The sequence below is a fragment of the Pseudophryne corroboree genome, chromosome 1 (genome assembly GCF_028390025.1).
Source record: "Pseudophryne corroboree isolate aPseCor3 chromosome 1, aPseCor3.hap2, whole genome shotgun sequence".
Lineage (NCBI taxonomy): Eukaryota > Metazoa > Chordata > Amphibia > Anura > Myobatrachidae > Pseudophryne > Pseudophryne corroboree.
In genome coordinates, this window is record NC_086444.1 from 261,985,072 (window position 1) to 262,002,515 (window position 17,444).

The window sequence follows — 17,444 nt, forward strand, 5'->3', positions numbered from 1 at the left end:
ATAAGGGATACTCAACCTGTATATACACACATATATACATACATACACATTTATTTCATTTATGTACAAGGGGGTCTGACCATCCCCATACCAGCTGCTGCTGACTGCGCACTTGTACAATTCTGTTCTATTTTTGAAAATGCCGGAATCCCGCCCGCTTACCAGCCCGACAGTCGGCATACCAACTGACAGGGACTATTCCCAGTCGTGGGGGTACACGATACCTATAGAGTGGAAATAGGACCTGTGGTGAGCGCATCTTACTCTCTCTACACATGTTATATCAGCCTCCCCTGCAGTGCACATGGTTTTGCCCAACTGCTAACAAAATTCCTGCTGCGATCAACTTGGAATTACCCCCATTGTGTGGCCAAGATAATGTACAACTTGTCCCATTCTGAGAGTCTTTCAGTTTAAATTCAAATAAACTAGACAGCAATTTAAAAGAACTAAAATCTGAACCATTGTCCTGTTGACCTTAAGCACTGTCGACCACTGTAGCCAAAAAACACCCATTGCTTCAGGATGGGGATCTATAATACAGAGGGCATAAAAAATTGTTTCCACAGTCATTTTATAAAATTGAGCATACAGTACATAAATGTAAAATTAGATTCTATAATGAGGAAGTACTGTCCAGAGCAGGATGACTTACTGTACATAATCCCCTATGCAGTGAGATTTCCTGCTCTAAAAGTGAAGCATACAGTAGTAAATGATTTCTAGGGTCATAAACAGTGATTGCAGCATTTTATCCTGTAATGTGCCAGTGATCTGTCAGAGATCAGGGTTCAAAACAATAGGTCATTTGTTATAGGCAATGCTCAGAAGTCTTTCTGATGAGCCTACCTCCAGACGCATTGACCGGGAAATACAGGTTTTATGGTAGGGAGATCTGTATATTGGGGTTATTAGTTAAGGATAGAGTATTGGTGCTAATGTGTTCTTACAGATTTGATTTCTTGATTACTCAATATTAGTTTTTCCTCGAGACAGACATAAAAGTAATACTGATCCAAAGGCTGCTCACACACAGCCAGATGTGATTGTTCAACGCAATTGCCAAAACAACTGGATCATGTGGGGCTCAATCAGCATAATCAGCTGGGTAGGAGCTTTTCATTTTCATATAGGATTATCACTGGTTATGTTAAACGTACCAATACCTGGGAACTTTCTTCAGAACAATGATTATACCGTAAGATGTAGATATATTTCCTTCTTCTCTTGACATGCAATTAAACCTCATTTTGAATCCAGTTCCAGCATCTTTGTTTAGGCCAATACACACTAGCCGATTTTGAGCTCAAAGTAGCTCACTTTTGGCGTTTTGAGCTCAAACTCGGACAGTGTGTATGGCCGGACTCTCCCGCATCATCGCTGGCTGCCGCCATCTGTCCGGCTTGTACAGCCAAGTGAAACACTTTCCACAGTCTCCTACTGCGGAAAATGCTTCACCCCCGCAAATATCGCTGGACACAGTGAAAACTGCTCAGTGTGTATGCACTGTGCGATTATCTGCCCAGTGATGTTCACATCATTGCTGTGCATGCACGCTGGGCAAAAACACCCAGTGTGTATGCACCTTTAAATGTCAGAGTATTTCTATGTAATTTTAGAGAATTTCTGCAGCAGACTGACAATCTAGCTGACCAATGCTGCAAACACAGGAAGATAAAACCTGATCAACCCATTACGGCAGGAAGTTACCAAATCACTGCTGCGGTTACCAGATTGAGGTCAAGAATATATACAGATAGGTCCACGGTTATCTTGACTAGTTTTCTGCGCCTAGTCACAACATGACTTATTAGCATAAACCCTTCATCTATTGTTCTCAGCTGCAATACAATACAGAGAACATTACAGCAGGAGATTAAGTCCGACTGGCCAGTCTCAGTTAATCCTATTAAAAGGTCAAGATAAATGTGGACCCATCTGTATATAACGGTGCATACCTACTTGCTTACAAACAGCTATACATACAGTACTTCTTTGCTTAAAGGAAGATAATTTTGTATTTTCAAAATGATTGCAATCCCTGGACACATTAGGTAAAGTTTCATTGAGTGTCATCCAAATAATGGTCCTACTATAGCAGGATATGAGTTCCTGCATAAAAGCATGATTCCTTGGTCGCATCATGCTTTTATGGGAAAAGCTCAGCAAAAACATACCAAAGTAAGCAAAGCACTACCTGCATATTAACATGGGTCCACCTGCACTTGCTTGTTCAAATTACAGTGAACAAAAAAAAAGGAATAAAGACATTAACAAACTTGACTCAAAGTGGTCTTTTTTTTTTTTTCTAAACGTGTCAAATGCAAATGCTGTTTCTACTACACAATAGTGGATTTTCTATCTTTCCCGTATTCATCCCCTACACCATAATAAAAAATGACGCAGAAGAGGATGAACAGCCCAATAGGATTCTCAGCGATCATCTCATCTAGCAGCGGTGATGTCGTCTTCCTGCAGAGATCAGACTTCTCCAATTGGTTTTATTTCTTACTGGGATTTAGTTATACAAGCAATTATATTTTTGTCACATTTGTCTGACAAATCTGTAACTTTGAAATAGTCAATTCATGAGATTGTCTTTTCTGGACACATTTGTGTAATGATCTGGAGTCTGTTGCTAGAAAGTTACAAGAGTGTCACCTAGTGTCGGTTCACTGGAACTTTATGCCTTGTGCTAAAGGCAACTCTTTGCTGTAATTGATGGTACTAAAAGGGAAAAGAAGAAAAAACAAATTACAGACACACACTTGTATCTATGTGCAATAATATATACAGCACATGCACTGCATAGTGTACACAATGAGGCATGTTATACTCCTCCCAGGATCTCAGGTCTAGGCAGGCATTAAGGAGTGTAGCTGCAGGCAGAAGACAGTCTTAAGGGGGGTACTCACGGAGCGATATTCTATGCAATCTGACTAGATTGCTTAGAATGTAAGCCTGATCACTCCGTGAGTATCCCTCACAGCGATAGCGATGCGCAGCCCCGCACATCGCTATCGCTGCTGCTAGATTGGCCAATCTAGCGGGTCGCTCACTTCACCCGCTGGGTGAAGTGAGCGCCCCCACCGTCTCCCCCCGCACGCTCAGCACACATCGCGCTGTGCTGAGCGGCGGGAGAGATGTTTGCTGAGCGGTTCGCTCAGCACGCATCTCTCCCACATCGGCCCGTGGGTACTGGGCTATAGTGTCACCTGGACATTGCAGTAAGATTCTATTCAGTACATACAGTATTCCCAGTAGCTAACAGCTATTAGTCTATAGCGGCTGCATTGAGTAGCAGGCCCTGGCTGGGCACTCATAAGGCCCGTATTCACGGGCAGATGTGGGGAGAGATGTGTGCTGAGCGAACCGCTCAGCAGACATCTCTTCCCCCGCTCAGCATAGCGTGATGTGTGCTGAGCATGCGAGAAGGGAGGGGGAGACGCTCATTTCACCCAGTGGGTGAAATGAGCGACCTGCTAGATTGAGCCTACATGCAGGCCAATCTAGTACCAGCGACCGCTATCACTGTGAGGGGTACACACGGAGAGATCATGCTTAAAACCTAAGCAATCTAGTCAGATTGCTTAGATTTTAGTCTGGGATCGTGCCGAGAGTACCCCCTTTAAGTGTAGTCACTGATCAGACCCAAGCCTCTGCAACTGTAAGGGGCAGCCATCCACCAAATAAATATGATGGAAAGATATCTAAATAAATAACAGGGTTTACTTAAACTGGAAAAGTGCTGTAGTATTATTATTATCATCATCATCATCATCATCATCATCATCATCATCATCAACAACAACAACAACAGTAAATGATCATATGCATATAGAACTAGAACATTAGGTACTAAAACGTTAGAAAATGCAAAACAACCTTATATTACCTTTCGGTGAGTTTTACATTTATGAAGACTGGTCATGGCAAAGATTTATGTAAATATTAGCATGCATCTCAACACGATTTACAATTCTCTAAAGTTCATTGTATTAAAGAACTATATATTGTGATAAGAGTTTCTCTCAATGATAGATACAGTAGATCAGTGTTTCCCAACCTCGGTCCTCAAGGCACACTAACAGTCCTGGTTTTAGTGATATCCAGGCTTGAACACAGGTGACATAATTAGTACCTCAGTTATTTTGATTTAACCATCTGTGCTGAAGCCTGGATATCACTAAAACCTGCACTGTTGGTGTGACTTGAGGACCGCGGTTGGGAATGCCTGCAGTAGATAGATAAATAGATACTATAGATCCAATAGATAGATAGATCCAATAGATAGATAGATAGATCCAATAGATAGACAGACATCCCTTTTTTGCTGTAATTTATCTGTATCCCTTAGGTGAATGTAAAGACAGATTAAGTGGCTCAAAACCCAAATCAGCACTTACACTGAGCTTTAGAAAGTTTGCAGGTAGTATTCCTTTCTGTCAAAAATGCACACAACACTGTGGCACTTTTATGTGAATGGCCACCCTAGAGGTAGATCTTTCATTTTACCAGTGAATGTTTCAGACCACCTACCATGTAGATCTCCTCATATAATGCTTCCAGGAATCACTACCAGACTCTCTGCCACCACCTGTGTGCTTTTCACCACCTTGCAAATAGAAAAAATAAGTATCAAAGTTAACTTATCAAGTTACAAAAGATATCCCATAAACACTAGTGAATATCAAGCTCACATGAGTTCATGTGCTGAACAATAATAAGATTTTAAACCTACCGGTAAATCTTTTTCTCGTAGTCCGTAGAGGATGCTGGGAACTCCCTAAGGACCATGGGGATAAACGGGCTCCGCAGGAGACATGGGCACCCTAAGAAAGACTTAAGGTCTGGGTGTGCACCGGCTCCTCCCTCTATGCCCCTCCACTAGACCTCAGTTAGAGAAACTGTGCCCAGAGGAGACGGACAGTACGAGGCAAGGATTTTTGTTAATCCAAGGGCAAGATTCATACCAGCCACACCAATCACACCGTATAACTTGTGTATCTATTAAACAGTTAACAGTATGAAAAAACAACGTAGCATCAGTCCAACTTGATGAAACTATAACATAACCCTTATGTAAGCAAAACTATATACAAGTCTCGCAGAAGTAGTCCGCACTTGGGACGGGCGTCCAGCATCCTCTACGGACTACGAGAAAAAGATTTACCGGTAGGTTTAAAATCTTATTTTCTCTAACGTCCTAGAGGATGCTGGGGACTCCGTAAGGACCATGGGGATTATACCAAAGCTCCCAAATGGGCGGGAGAGTGCGGATGACTCTGCAGCACCGATTGAGCAAACAGGAGGTCCTCCTCAGCCAGGGTATTAAACCAAGTAGCAGCTCGGCACAGTTGTAGTGCCGAGACCCCTCGGGCAGCCGCCCAAGACGAGCCCACCTTCCTAGTGGAATGGGCCTTGACCGATTTTGATAACGGCAATCCAGCCGTAGAATGCGCCTGCTGAATCGTATTACAGATCCAGCGAGCAATAGTCTGCTTCGAAGCAGGGGTGCCAACCTTGTTGGCTGCATATAGGACAAACAGTGCTTCTGTTTTCCTGACTCTAGCCGTTCTGGCCACATAAATTTTCAAAGCCCTGACTACATCAAGGGACTCTGAATCCTCCAAATCTCGTGTAGCCACAGGCACCACAATAGGTTGGTTCATATGAAAAGATGACACCACCTTAGGCAAGAATTGAGGACGGGTCCGCAATTCCGCCCTATCCATATGGAAAACCAGAGAGGGGCTTTTTTGAGACAAAGCCGCCAATTCCGACACTCGCCTAGCCGAAGCCAAGGCTAATAACATGACCACCTTCCAAGTGAGATATTTTAACTCCACCGTTTGAAGTGGTTCAAACCAGTGCGACTTAAGGAAACTCAACACCACGTTAAGGTCCCAAGGCGCCACCGGAGGTATAAAAGGAGGCTGAATATGCAGTACTCCCTTCACAAAAGTCTGTACTTCTGGGAGAGAAGCCAATTCTTTTTGAAAGAAAATGGATAAGGCCGAAATCTGAACCTTAATGGATCCTAATTTTAGCCCCAAATTCACTCCAGTCTGTAGGAAGTGAAGGAAACGGCCCAGATGGAATTCTTCCGTAGGAGTATTCCTGGCCTCACACCAAGAAACATATTTTCGCCATATCCGGTGATAATGTTTCGCTGTCACGTCTTTCCTAGCCTTTATCAGAGTAGGAATGACCTCATCCGGAATGCCCTTTTCCGCTAGGATCCGGCGTTCAACCGCCATGCCGTCAAACGCAGCCGCGGTAAGTCTTGGAACAGACAGGGCCCCTGTTGCAAGAGGTCCTGACGCAGAGGAAGAGGCCACGGATCTCCCGTGAGCATTTCCAGCAGATCCGGATACCAGGCCCTTCGTGGCCAATCTGGAACAATGAGAATTGTTCTCACTCCTCTTTTTCTTATTATTCTCAACACCTTGGGTATGAGAGGGAGAGGAGGAAACACCTAGACCGACTGGAACACCCACGGTGTCACTAGGGCGTCTACTGCTACCACCTGAGGGTCTTTTGATCTGGCGCAATACCTCTGTAGCTTTTTGTTGAGGCGGGACGCCATCATGTCTATCTGGGGCAGTCCCCACTGACTTGCAATCTGTGCGAAGACTTCCTGATGAAGAAAGTCCCCACTCTCCTGGATGCAGGACGTGTCTGCTGAGGAAGTCTGCTTCCCAGTTGTCCACTCCCGGTATGAACACTGCTGATAGTGCGCTTACATGATTTTCCGCCCAGCGAAGAATCCTGGTCGCTTCCGCCATTGCCACTCTGCTCCTTGTGCCGCCTTGGCGGTTTACATGAGCCACTGCGGTGATGTTGTCTTGACTGGATCAGAACTGGTTGGTCGCGAAGTAAGTTCTCCCCTTGACGTAGGGCGTTGTATATGGCCCTCAATTCCAGGATGTTGATGTTTAGACAAGTCTCTTGACTTGTCCAAAGTCCTTGGAAGTTTCTTCCCTGTGTGACTGCTCCCCACCCTCTGAGGCTCGCGTCCGTGGTCACCAGGATCCAATCCTGAATGCCAAACCTGCGTCCTTCCAAAAGGTGAGCACTCTGCAGCCACCATAGGAGAGATACCCTGGCCCTGGGGGACAGGGTGATCCGCTGATGAATTTGTAGATGTGACCCGGACCACTCGTCCAATAGGTCCCATTGGAAAGTCCTTGCATGGAACCTGCCGAAGGGAATGGCTTCGTATGTTGCCACCATTTTTCCCAGGACTTGAGTGCAATGATGCACAGACACTTGTTTTGGCTTCAATAGGTTCTTGACTAGAGTCATGAGTTCCTGAGCTTTTTCTATCGGGAGAAAAACCCTTTTCTGGTCTGTGTCCAGAATCATGCCCAAGAAGGTCAGACGACTCGTAGGAACCAGCTGTGACTTCGGGATATTGAGAATCCAGCCGTGTTGCTGTAACACCTTCAATGAAAGTGACACGCTGTTCAGTAACTTCTCTCGTGATCTCGCTTTTATGAGGAGATCGTCCAAGTATGGGATAATTGTGACACCCTGCTTGCGCAGGAGCACCATAATTTCCGCCATTACCTTGGTAAAAATCCTCGGGGCCGTGGAAAGCCCAAACGGCAACGTCTGAAACTGGTAATGACAATCCTGTACCGCAAATCTCAGGTACGCCAGGCTGGCGATGATAGCTCTGAGCGATTCCATCTTGAACTTGAACCGTTTTAAGTATAGGTTCAGGGGTTTTAAATTCAATATGGGTCTGACCGAACCGTCCGGTTTCGCAACTACAAACAGGGTTGAGTAGTATCCCTTCCCTCTCTGAAGCAGGGGAACTTTGACCACCACCTGTTGAAGACACAATTTTTGAATAGCATTTAACACTATCTCCCTTTCTAGGGGAGAAGTCGGTAGAGCCGATTTGAAAAACCGGCGAGGAGGCACCTCTTCGAATTCCAGCTTGTATCCCTGAGAAACAATTTCTATTGCCCAGGGATCCACCTGTGAGTGAACCCAGATGTGGCTGAAAAGTCAAAGACGTGCCCCCACTGGGGCGGACTCCCTCAGCGGATTTTGCAGAGGTCGGGGAGGACTTCTGTTCCTGGGAATTAGCTGTGCAGCTTTTTACCTCTGCCCTTACCTCTGGCAAGAAAGGACGATCCACGTACTCTTTTGCTTTTATTTGAACGAAAGGACTGCATTTGATAATGTGGCGCTTTCTAAGGTTGTGAGGGAACATAAGGCAAAAAATTCGATTTACCTGCCGTAGCTGTGGAGACCAGGTCCGATAGACCTTCCCCAAACAATTCCTCACCCTTGTAAGGTAAAACCTCCATATGTCTTTTTGAGTCGGCATCACCTGTCCACTGCCGGGTCCAGAGGACTCGTCTAGCAGAGATTGACATAGCGTTTATTCTGGAACCCAGTAAACTAATGTCTCTTTGAGCATCTCTCATATATAAGACAGCATCCTTTATATGGCCTAGAGTCAATAAAATGGTATCCTTATCTAGGGTCTCAATCTCCGCCGATATAGAATGTCCATGCTGCTACCGCGCTACAAACCCAGGCCGACGCAATTGCCGGTCTGAGTAATGTACCAGAATGTGTGTAAATGGATTTCAAGGTAACCTCCTGCTTGCGGTCAGCAGGATCCTTGAGGGTAGCCGTATCTTGAGATGGCAGCGCTATCTTTTTTGACAATCGTGACAATGCCTTGTCCACGTTAGGGGAGGATTCCCACCGTATCCTGTCCGTTGGCGGGAAAGGATACACCATAATAATCCTTTTGGGAATCTGCAGTTTGTCTGGAGATTCCCACGCTTTTTCACATAATTCGTTCAACTCATGTGAGGAGGGAAAAGTTACCTCAGGCTTCTTTCCCTTATACATGTGTACCCTCGTGTCAGGGACAGGGGGTTCCTCTGTGATATGCAACACTTCTTTTATTGCAATAATCATATATCGAATACATTTAGCCACTTTTGGCTGTAACTTTGCATCATCGTAATCGACACTGGAGTCCGAATCCGTGTCGGTATCAAGTGTCTGCTATTTGGGATAGTGGGCGCTTCTGAGACCCTGAAGGTCCCGGCGACATAGGGACAGACATGGGTTCACTCCCTGACTGTTCCTTAGCTTCAGCTTTGTCTAATCTTTTGTGCAATAAGTTCACACTAGCACTTAAAACATTCCACATATCCATCCAGTCAGGTGTCGGCACCGCCGACGGAGACCTCACATTCATACGCTCCCCCTCCTCCCTAGGTGAGCCTTCTACCTCAGACATGTCGACACACGCGTACCGACACACCACACACACAGGGAACCTCTTATCTGAAGATAGTTTCCCCACAAGGCCCTTTGGAGAGACAGAGAGAGAGTATGCCAGCACACACCCCAGCGCTATATGACCCTGGAAAAAAAACACTAAATGTTTATCCAGTAGCGCTGTTTATACTTTGTATCTGCCAAATTTGTGCCCCCCCCCCCCCCCCTCTTAAAACCCCTCTATCACCGTGTATAAGCAGGGGAGAGTCCGGGGAGCTTCCTCTCAGCGCTGTGCTGTGGAGAAAAATGGCGCTGGTGAGTGCTGAGGGAGAAGCCCCACCCCCTCGGCGGCGGGCTTCTGTCCCGCTCAAAATTCCTGAAAACTGGCGGGGGCTCTGTTATATACATGTACAGTGCCCATCTGTACATGTATATACTTATTTTGCCAATGGAGAGGTTTTATTGCTGCCCAGGGCGCCCCCCCTGCGCCCTGCACCCTTACAGTGACTGCGGTGTGTGAGGTGTATGGGAGCAATGGCGCACAGCTTTACTGATGTGCGTTACCTCAGTGAAGATCATGAAGTCTTCTGCCGCCTCTGAAGTCTTCTTTTCTTCTCATACTCACCCAGCTTCTATCTTCCGGCTCTGCGAGGAGGACGGCGGCACGGCTCTGGAACGGACGGCGAGGGTGAGACCTGCGTACCAATCCCTCTGGAGCTAATGGTGTCCAGTAGCCTAAGAAACAGAGCCTTAAAACTCACAGAAGTAGGTCTGTTTCTCTATCCTCAGTCCCTCGATGCAGGGAGTCTGTTGCCAGCAGGCTCCCTGAAAATAAAAAACCTAACAAATATACTTTCTGACAGGAAGCTCAGGAGAGCTCCCTGTAGTGCACCCATCTCCTCTGGGCACAGTATCAAACTGAGGTCTAGAGGAGGGGCATGGAGGGAGGAGCCGGTGCACACCCAGACCTTAAGTCTTTCTTAGGGTGCCCATGTCTCCTGTGGAGCCCGTCTATCCCCATGGTCCTTACGGAGTCCCCAGCATCCTCTAGGACGTTAGAGAAATTTTAATTTATTCACACACTTCACAAGAATCATATTACTTTGCTTAAAGAAAAAAAAAATCACTAGAAATTCAACAAAATGCAAATTTGTAAATACAGTGCAGTATGGACATTGCACACGAGGGAAAAGCAAGAGCAGAATTCAAAGTGGTCAATCCAATTAACCGTGAAGGGTGTGAGTTGCAACAGCATCTAAATATCAGCAACAGCACCCCTTCTGACCCGCTCTTAGCCTAAATTTGCCTTATGAAGTTACAAGCAGTTTTGTGATAGTTCTGGCTGCTCTAAACTGCGGCTATTGCCGCACTAACTCACACCCACAAAGACATCTCGGGTAATTGGATTGACCCCTAAGAATGTACAGCTAGAACAGTACAACTCTGCTAAACAGCTTAAAATGCGTTTGTCTTGAGCTAAAATTTGGGTAAACTAAAACATTTTTAAAATCTAATTTCCTGGGGAATAGACAAAACGCAATCATGTGTAAAGGATTGTGTTGTACAAAATATGTCTTGTCATTAAAGAGGAATGGTTACATTTAGGCAACTTGAACAAAAATACTAAATTATATAGGACTTTCAAATCTTTCATGGAACAAATTTGCATTTTTTCCTAGCAGGGAATATTGTATTTGGACTAGCAGTGTCAGATGCTTCATTCAGACCAATACTGAGACGTACCAAATGCTCCACCAATCTCAGCTCCACTGGTTGGGATATTCACATTCACCAAACCACAGTCTGATCCCTTTGGCCTGGTAAGAGATCGAGATAATAGGTCAGTGATGATCGATATGGGATATTGGGGCAGATGTATTAACCTGGATAAGGCATAAGGAAGTGATAAACCAGTGATAAATGCATGGTGATACACGCACCAGCCAATCAGCTCCAATATGTAAATTAACAGTTAGGAGCTGATTGGCTGGTGCATGCATCACCTTGGATTTATCACTGGTTTATCACTTCCTTATGCCATCTCCAGGTTAATACACCTGCCCCAATGTGCGTTATGTAAAATGATATGGACGTGTAAGTCACAGAAACACAAAAAGGTAACAATACCCATAATACACTACAGTGAGTGATGCATAATCCCTTAACATACACAAGCAATCTAAATGAACTCTGAAAAGATAACACAAATCACCTATGAGCAATGAAATCCAAAATCACTGTTAATATAGATTTTATAATGGTTGTAAAGGTCAGCGCACTAATTGGTTGGTAAGGGTATGTAATGGGTGTGTGATGGTCTGGGTGAAGTTTGTGTACCACGTGGATGTGTGTGTTAATGATGGTCACTCTAACCGTTGGATCGCCGTGTGCATCTAATTTTATTTTTATTTTTATTTTAAAAATGTTCATACAGTATCAAGGTTGTCCTTATTGGCAACAACCTATGAGGATTAGATAATGGTTCCTTTCAGTTATTTGTCCACCTCTTTCAGGTGTGTCCTGCAGACTACCCTTTATTTTGTATACCTTCCTAGTGGTATACAAGATGGACCCCAGTTCAGGTGAATGTCAGGTGTACCCTGCGGGTCACCTTTACCATAGGGGTAATGAGAGCCTATGTTCCCTCTGAGTCTGGATGCTGGATGGTGTCTATGGAGTATGATCAGTGCGGCGTCCCGCCTGTCATACACCTTCTGTGTGCAGCACTGAGGTGTGAGAGAGTGGGCTGTGTGCACTGACACTTACCGCCGTGGACAGGATTTTCTGCTGCCTGTCGCCGGTGAGCCGCGTCTCTGCTGTTCCCCCCTCAGGCTGTCAGTCCTCCGTTACCTCCGTCTTTCTTAGTGGATGTTCTCCCCAGCGGCAGCCGGTCCCCTCCGTGGCTTCTTCTGTCTCCCTTACTGTGCGCGCTGTCTGGCGGCAGCTGATCTCCTTCGTCTCCTCCTCGTCGTCCGCGTTCCGTCCTGCCGCTTCCGGGTTCGCGCGTCACGTTCAGTACCACGTGAGCGCTCTTTCAGTGCAAAGTTCAGATTGCCCTGTTCCCTTCTCCGGCCGGAGAGGGGAATCTGTAGGCTGTATTTTTGTGAATGAGTGTGATGTTAATTACGTCCCAACGCGTTTCAGCACGAATGCCTTTGTCTAGGGTTACAAGTGTATGTTCCTGTGCCCATTATATGGTGCAGTTACCATGTTGATTGGTCCATACAGATTGTCTTTGGTCACCGCCCACCACTGTGATTGGTTGCGGTGACTCTCCACCTGTCAATCAATCACGTCATGTCGTCTATGTGTTTCGGACTTGCTCTTACTCCTAAGTGCAGGTCTCATTATTAACATGGACTACAATGTCAGCGTTGAGTTCTGTAAAATATACCCAGCTGCCTGTGCCTCTAGGTTGCAGTCTGTGGGTGATTGTATAGTTACATGAAAATGGATTGCAATATGGGGATGCCGTTATGCTGTATTGCTGTATTGGATATAGGGGTAATTAATTGATGTGGGTGGTCTGTCCTGTCAGTATGGGGTGGTGGTCGGGTGTAGGGGGAAGGATGTGGGGGATGGGGGGGGGGGAGGAATCTCTGGTTAGACTATGCGAGCCTTTAATTGAGACGTGGTGGGGAGGGTATGAGGGGGGTGATGAAGGGGGGGGGGTTGGGGTGGAACGGGGGGGGGGGAAAGAGAGAAAGGACAGGATGTGTAGGGTGGGTGTGGGGTCAGTGCTTCTGATGATGTGTTTCAACCCGTATTGTTAGAGGGCTGCGGCAATGTTGTAGTCTATGTTTAATCCTCTTGGTGTTAAGGTTTTCAGATTGTAGATCCATCTGAGTTCCTCCCTATTGATTTTTTTCAGGTAGTCTCCCCCTCGCCAGTTGTTGGTTATCTGTTTTATTGCCAAAAAGTGTAGTTTGGATGGGTCCTGCATGTGAGTCTCCTTAAAGTGCTGTGAAACACTGTGTTTCTCATATCCCTTCTTTATGTTCTGTATGTGCTCGGAGATCCTAATCTTTAGTGTTCTAATGGTGCGTCCCACATATTGTAGTCCGCATGGGCAGGTGATAAGGTATATCACCCCTTTTGTGTGGCATGTGAGTTCCTCTCTAATCTCATATTTTTGACCGGTGATATGCGAGCAAAATCCTGTGGTATTCTGTGTTGTTCTGGAGTTTGTTGTTCTGCACCCTAAACACGACCCACAGTGGTAAAATCCTCTCTTTCTCTTAGTACCCTCTAGTGTGGTCTGTATTTGTCTTGATGGTGGGATGTGATTATGTACTAATTTTTCCCTCAGGTCTGGGGCCTTCCTATACACTACTTTTGGTTGTTGGGGTAATATTTTCGCTAACGTGTCATCTTGCATTAAGATGGCCCAGTGTTTCAGTATGCTCTGTTTGGCCACCACCCAAACTGGCTCCAGAGCATCCCGACAGGACAATTTACAAGACTGAGAAGGAACTGCACACGGATAGAAGACTATCACAAACAAGGACAAGACTTGAAACAGAAATTCATAGATAGGAAATACGACAAGGGGATTGTACATAAAGCATATAAGAAATTGGAGGACACAGATAGACATGACTTACTGAAATACAAGGAGAGACAAGAGAAACAGCACAACAACGACATTTATTTCATAACACAGTACAACACCGGAGCAGGTAGGATGAAACAGAGCATACTGAAACACTGGGCCATCTTAATGCAAGATGACACGTTAGCGAAAATATTACCCCAACAACCAAAAGTAGTGTATAGGAAGGCCCCAGACCTGAGGGAAAAATTAGTACATAATCACATCCCACCATCAAGACAAATACAGACCACACTAGAGGGTACTAAGAGAAAGAGAGGATTTTACCACTGTGGGTCGTGTTTAGGGTGCAGAACAACAAACTCCAGAACAACACAGAATACCACAGGATTTTGCTCGCATATCACCGGTCAAAAATATGAGATTAGAGAGGAACTCACATGCCACACAAAAGGGGTGATATACCTTATCACCTGCCCATGCGGACTACAATATGTGGGACGCACCATTAGAACACTAAAGATTAGGATCTCCGAGCACATACAGAACATAAAGAAGGGATATGAGAAACACAGTGTTTCACAGCACTTTAAGGAGACTCACATGCAGGACCCATCCAAACTACACTTTTTGGCAATAAAACAGATAACCAACAACTGGCGAGGGGGAGACTACCTGAAAAAAATCAATAGGGAGGAACTCAGATGGATCTACAATCTGAAAACCTTAACACCAAGAGGATTAAACATAGACTACAACATTGCCGCAGCCCTCTAACAATACGGGTTGAAACACATCATCAGAAGCACTGACCCCACACCCACCCTACACATCCTGTCCTTTCTCTCTTTCCCCCCCCCCCCGTTCCACCCCAACCCCCCCCCCCCCTTCATCACCCCCCTCATACCCTCCCCACCACGTCTCAATTAAAGGCTCGCATAGTCTAACCAGAGATTCCTCCCCCCCCCCCCATCCCCCACATCCTTCCCCCTACACCCGACCACCACCCCATACTGACAGGACAGACCACCCACATCAATTAATTACCCCTATATCCAATACAGCAATACAGCATAACGGCATCCCCATATTGCAATCCATTTTCATGTAACTATACAATCACCCACAGACTGCAACCTAGAGGCACAGGCAGCTGGGTATATTTTACAGAACTCAACGCTGACATTGTAGTCCATGTTAATAATGAGACCTGCACTTAGGAGTAAGAGCAAGTCCGAAACACATAGACGACATGACGTGATTGATTGACAGGTGGAGAGTCACCGCAACCAATCACAGTGGTGGGCGGTGACCAAAGACAATCTGTATGGACCAATCAACATGGTAACTGCACCATATAATGGGCACAGGAACATACACTTGTAACCCTAGACAAAGGCATTCGTGCTGAAACGCGTTGGGACGTAATTAACATCACACTCATTCACAAAAATACAGCCTACAGATTCCCCTCTCCGGCCGGAGAAGGGAACAGGGCAATCTGAACTTTGCACTGAAAGAGCGCTCACGTGGTACTGAACGTGACGCGCGAACCCGGAAGCGGCAGGACGGAACGCGGACGACGAGGAGGAGACGAAGGAGATCAGCTGCCGCCAGACAGCGCGCACAGTAAGGGAGACAGAAGAAGCCACGGAGGGGACCGGCTGCCGCTGGGGAGAACATCCACTAAGAAAGACGGAGGTAACGGAGGACTGACAGCCTGAGGGGGGAACAGCAGAGACGCGGCTCACCGGCGACAGGCAGCAGAAAATCCTGTCCACGGCGGTAAGTGTCAGTGCACACAGCCCACTCTCTCACACCTCAGTGCTGCACACCAGAAGGTGTATGACAGGCGGGACGCCGCACTGATCATACTCCATAGACACCATCCAGCATCCAGACTCAGAGGGAACATAGGCTCTCATTACCCCTATGGTAAAGGTGACCCGCAGGGTACACCTGACATTCACCTGAACTGGGGTCCATCTTGTATACCACTAGGAAGGTATACAAAATAAAGGGTAGTCTGCAGGACACACCTGAAAGAGGTGGACAAATAACTGAAAGGAACCATTATCTAATCCTCATAGGTTGTTGCCAATAAGGACAACCTTGATACTGTATGAACATTTTTAAAATAAAAATAAAAATAAAATTAGATGCACACGGCGATCCAACGGTTAGAGTGACCATCATTAACACACACATCCACGTGGTACACAAACTTCACCCAGACCATCACACACCCATTACATACCCTTACCAACCAATTAGTGCGCTGACCTTTACAACCATTATTCCATGCAAGGAGGTAGGACGCCTTCAGGTATAGCAGCACAATTGGTACCCCACTCTGTGAGCGCAGCTTCCACCCCCCTTTTTCCAATATAGATTTTATGCATATATAAAACCATCACTCCTAATTGTAAAAGGAATAATGTATCCTATATTCATTGTACAGTAAATTTTATTCCTAACACAAAAAGATCGGGAATAACAAATGAAAGGAAAAGGGACATAAATAAATTGCAATCTGCTGACTAAACAGATGAGAATAAAGTCTATAAATGACATACATGTTCTAGATAACAGTCTAAGCTGGTGACCATATATATAACCTTTGTCATATTTCTAAACTAGTCACTATACCATATTACAACACTTTATATATTCTTATGAAATTAAAATACATATTGATCTTGGTAGATTAACACTAAGCAAACGTTGGCTTTAAAATAAGAAAATACAAAAAAAGGACTATACCCAAGCCAGCGAAAAATCCTTCCCAAGTCCTTTGTGAAGATACTACTGGAAAGGCCTTGTTTCACCTCATTATTCCATGCAAAAGCTTCTTCTTCAGTCTAGAAAACAGATAGAAAACACAGAATCTGTTATATGCACCATATCAAGGACTGAATAAAACCATCCTTTTATCAATGAAAAAGGCATATTTGGGAAAAAACTGAATTCTGCATAATATTTAAAAACAAATGTAAGAAGTATACAGTTGAGATAAATAGGTCTATTTACTAAGCCTTGGATGGAGATAAAGTGCAGCCAATCAGCTCCTAACTGTCATTTTTCAAACACAGCCTGTGACATGCCAGATAGGAGCTGGTTGGCTGGCAATTTATCTCAGTCCACTTTATCTCCATCCAAAGCTTAGTAAATAGACCCCATAATGTTACATAAAAGACTAACAATTAAAAATCCATTGTTTGACAGTAGTTCTCTATCCCTGCACCCATGTTTAAATACTCACCTTTCCAGAGTCCCGATTCAGCACTGCAGCCTTGGCAAAAAAAAAATCACTGGGAAAATGTCCGCCACGCATGCGCAGTATTGATTAGTCACTGGCACATTTTGGGCACTATGCTTCTGAAGACCTGTGCATGAGTAGTAGTCTCTGGCACAATGCCAGAATCTACTGTGCCAGAGAGAGAGAAGGGGGCTCATACGGAGTCTGCACAGGGCCCCCCTCATCTGTTAATCCGTTCCTGGCCTGCACCCTGTTGTGTTCAGGGTTGTCATACTAAAGCTAGTGATATCATACATAGGGGGAGATTTATCAAAGCTTGGAGTGAGAAAGTGGAGAGAGCTAAAGTACCAACAAAACAGCCTGTAAAAATAGGAT

The 17,444-nt window shown here is 45.3% G+C and overlaps 1 protein-coding gene across 1 annotated transcript in view; it reads right to left on the reverse strand.

Moving 5' to 3' along the window:
* Positions 1-557: 557 nt before the first annotated feature.
* Positions 558-17,444, reverse strand: part of ALDH7A1 (aldehyde dehydrogenase 7 family member A1) — a 137,266-nt gene continuing 120,379 nt past the window's right edge. The window contains exons 15-18 of the mRNA XM_063964240.1: positions 16,574-16,671; positions 11,002-11,075; positions 4,540-4,615; positions 558-2,727 (exon numbers count right to left, since the gene is read on the reverse strand). Of these exons, the coding sequence (XP_063820310.1) occupies positions 2,673-2,727; positions 4,540-4,615; positions 11,002-11,075; positions 16,574-16,671 (303 nt within the window). The 3' untranslated portion in view covers positions 558-2,672. The remainder of the gene's footprint in view (positions 2,728-4,539; positions 4,616-11,001; positions 11,076-16,573; positions 16,672-17,444) is intronic.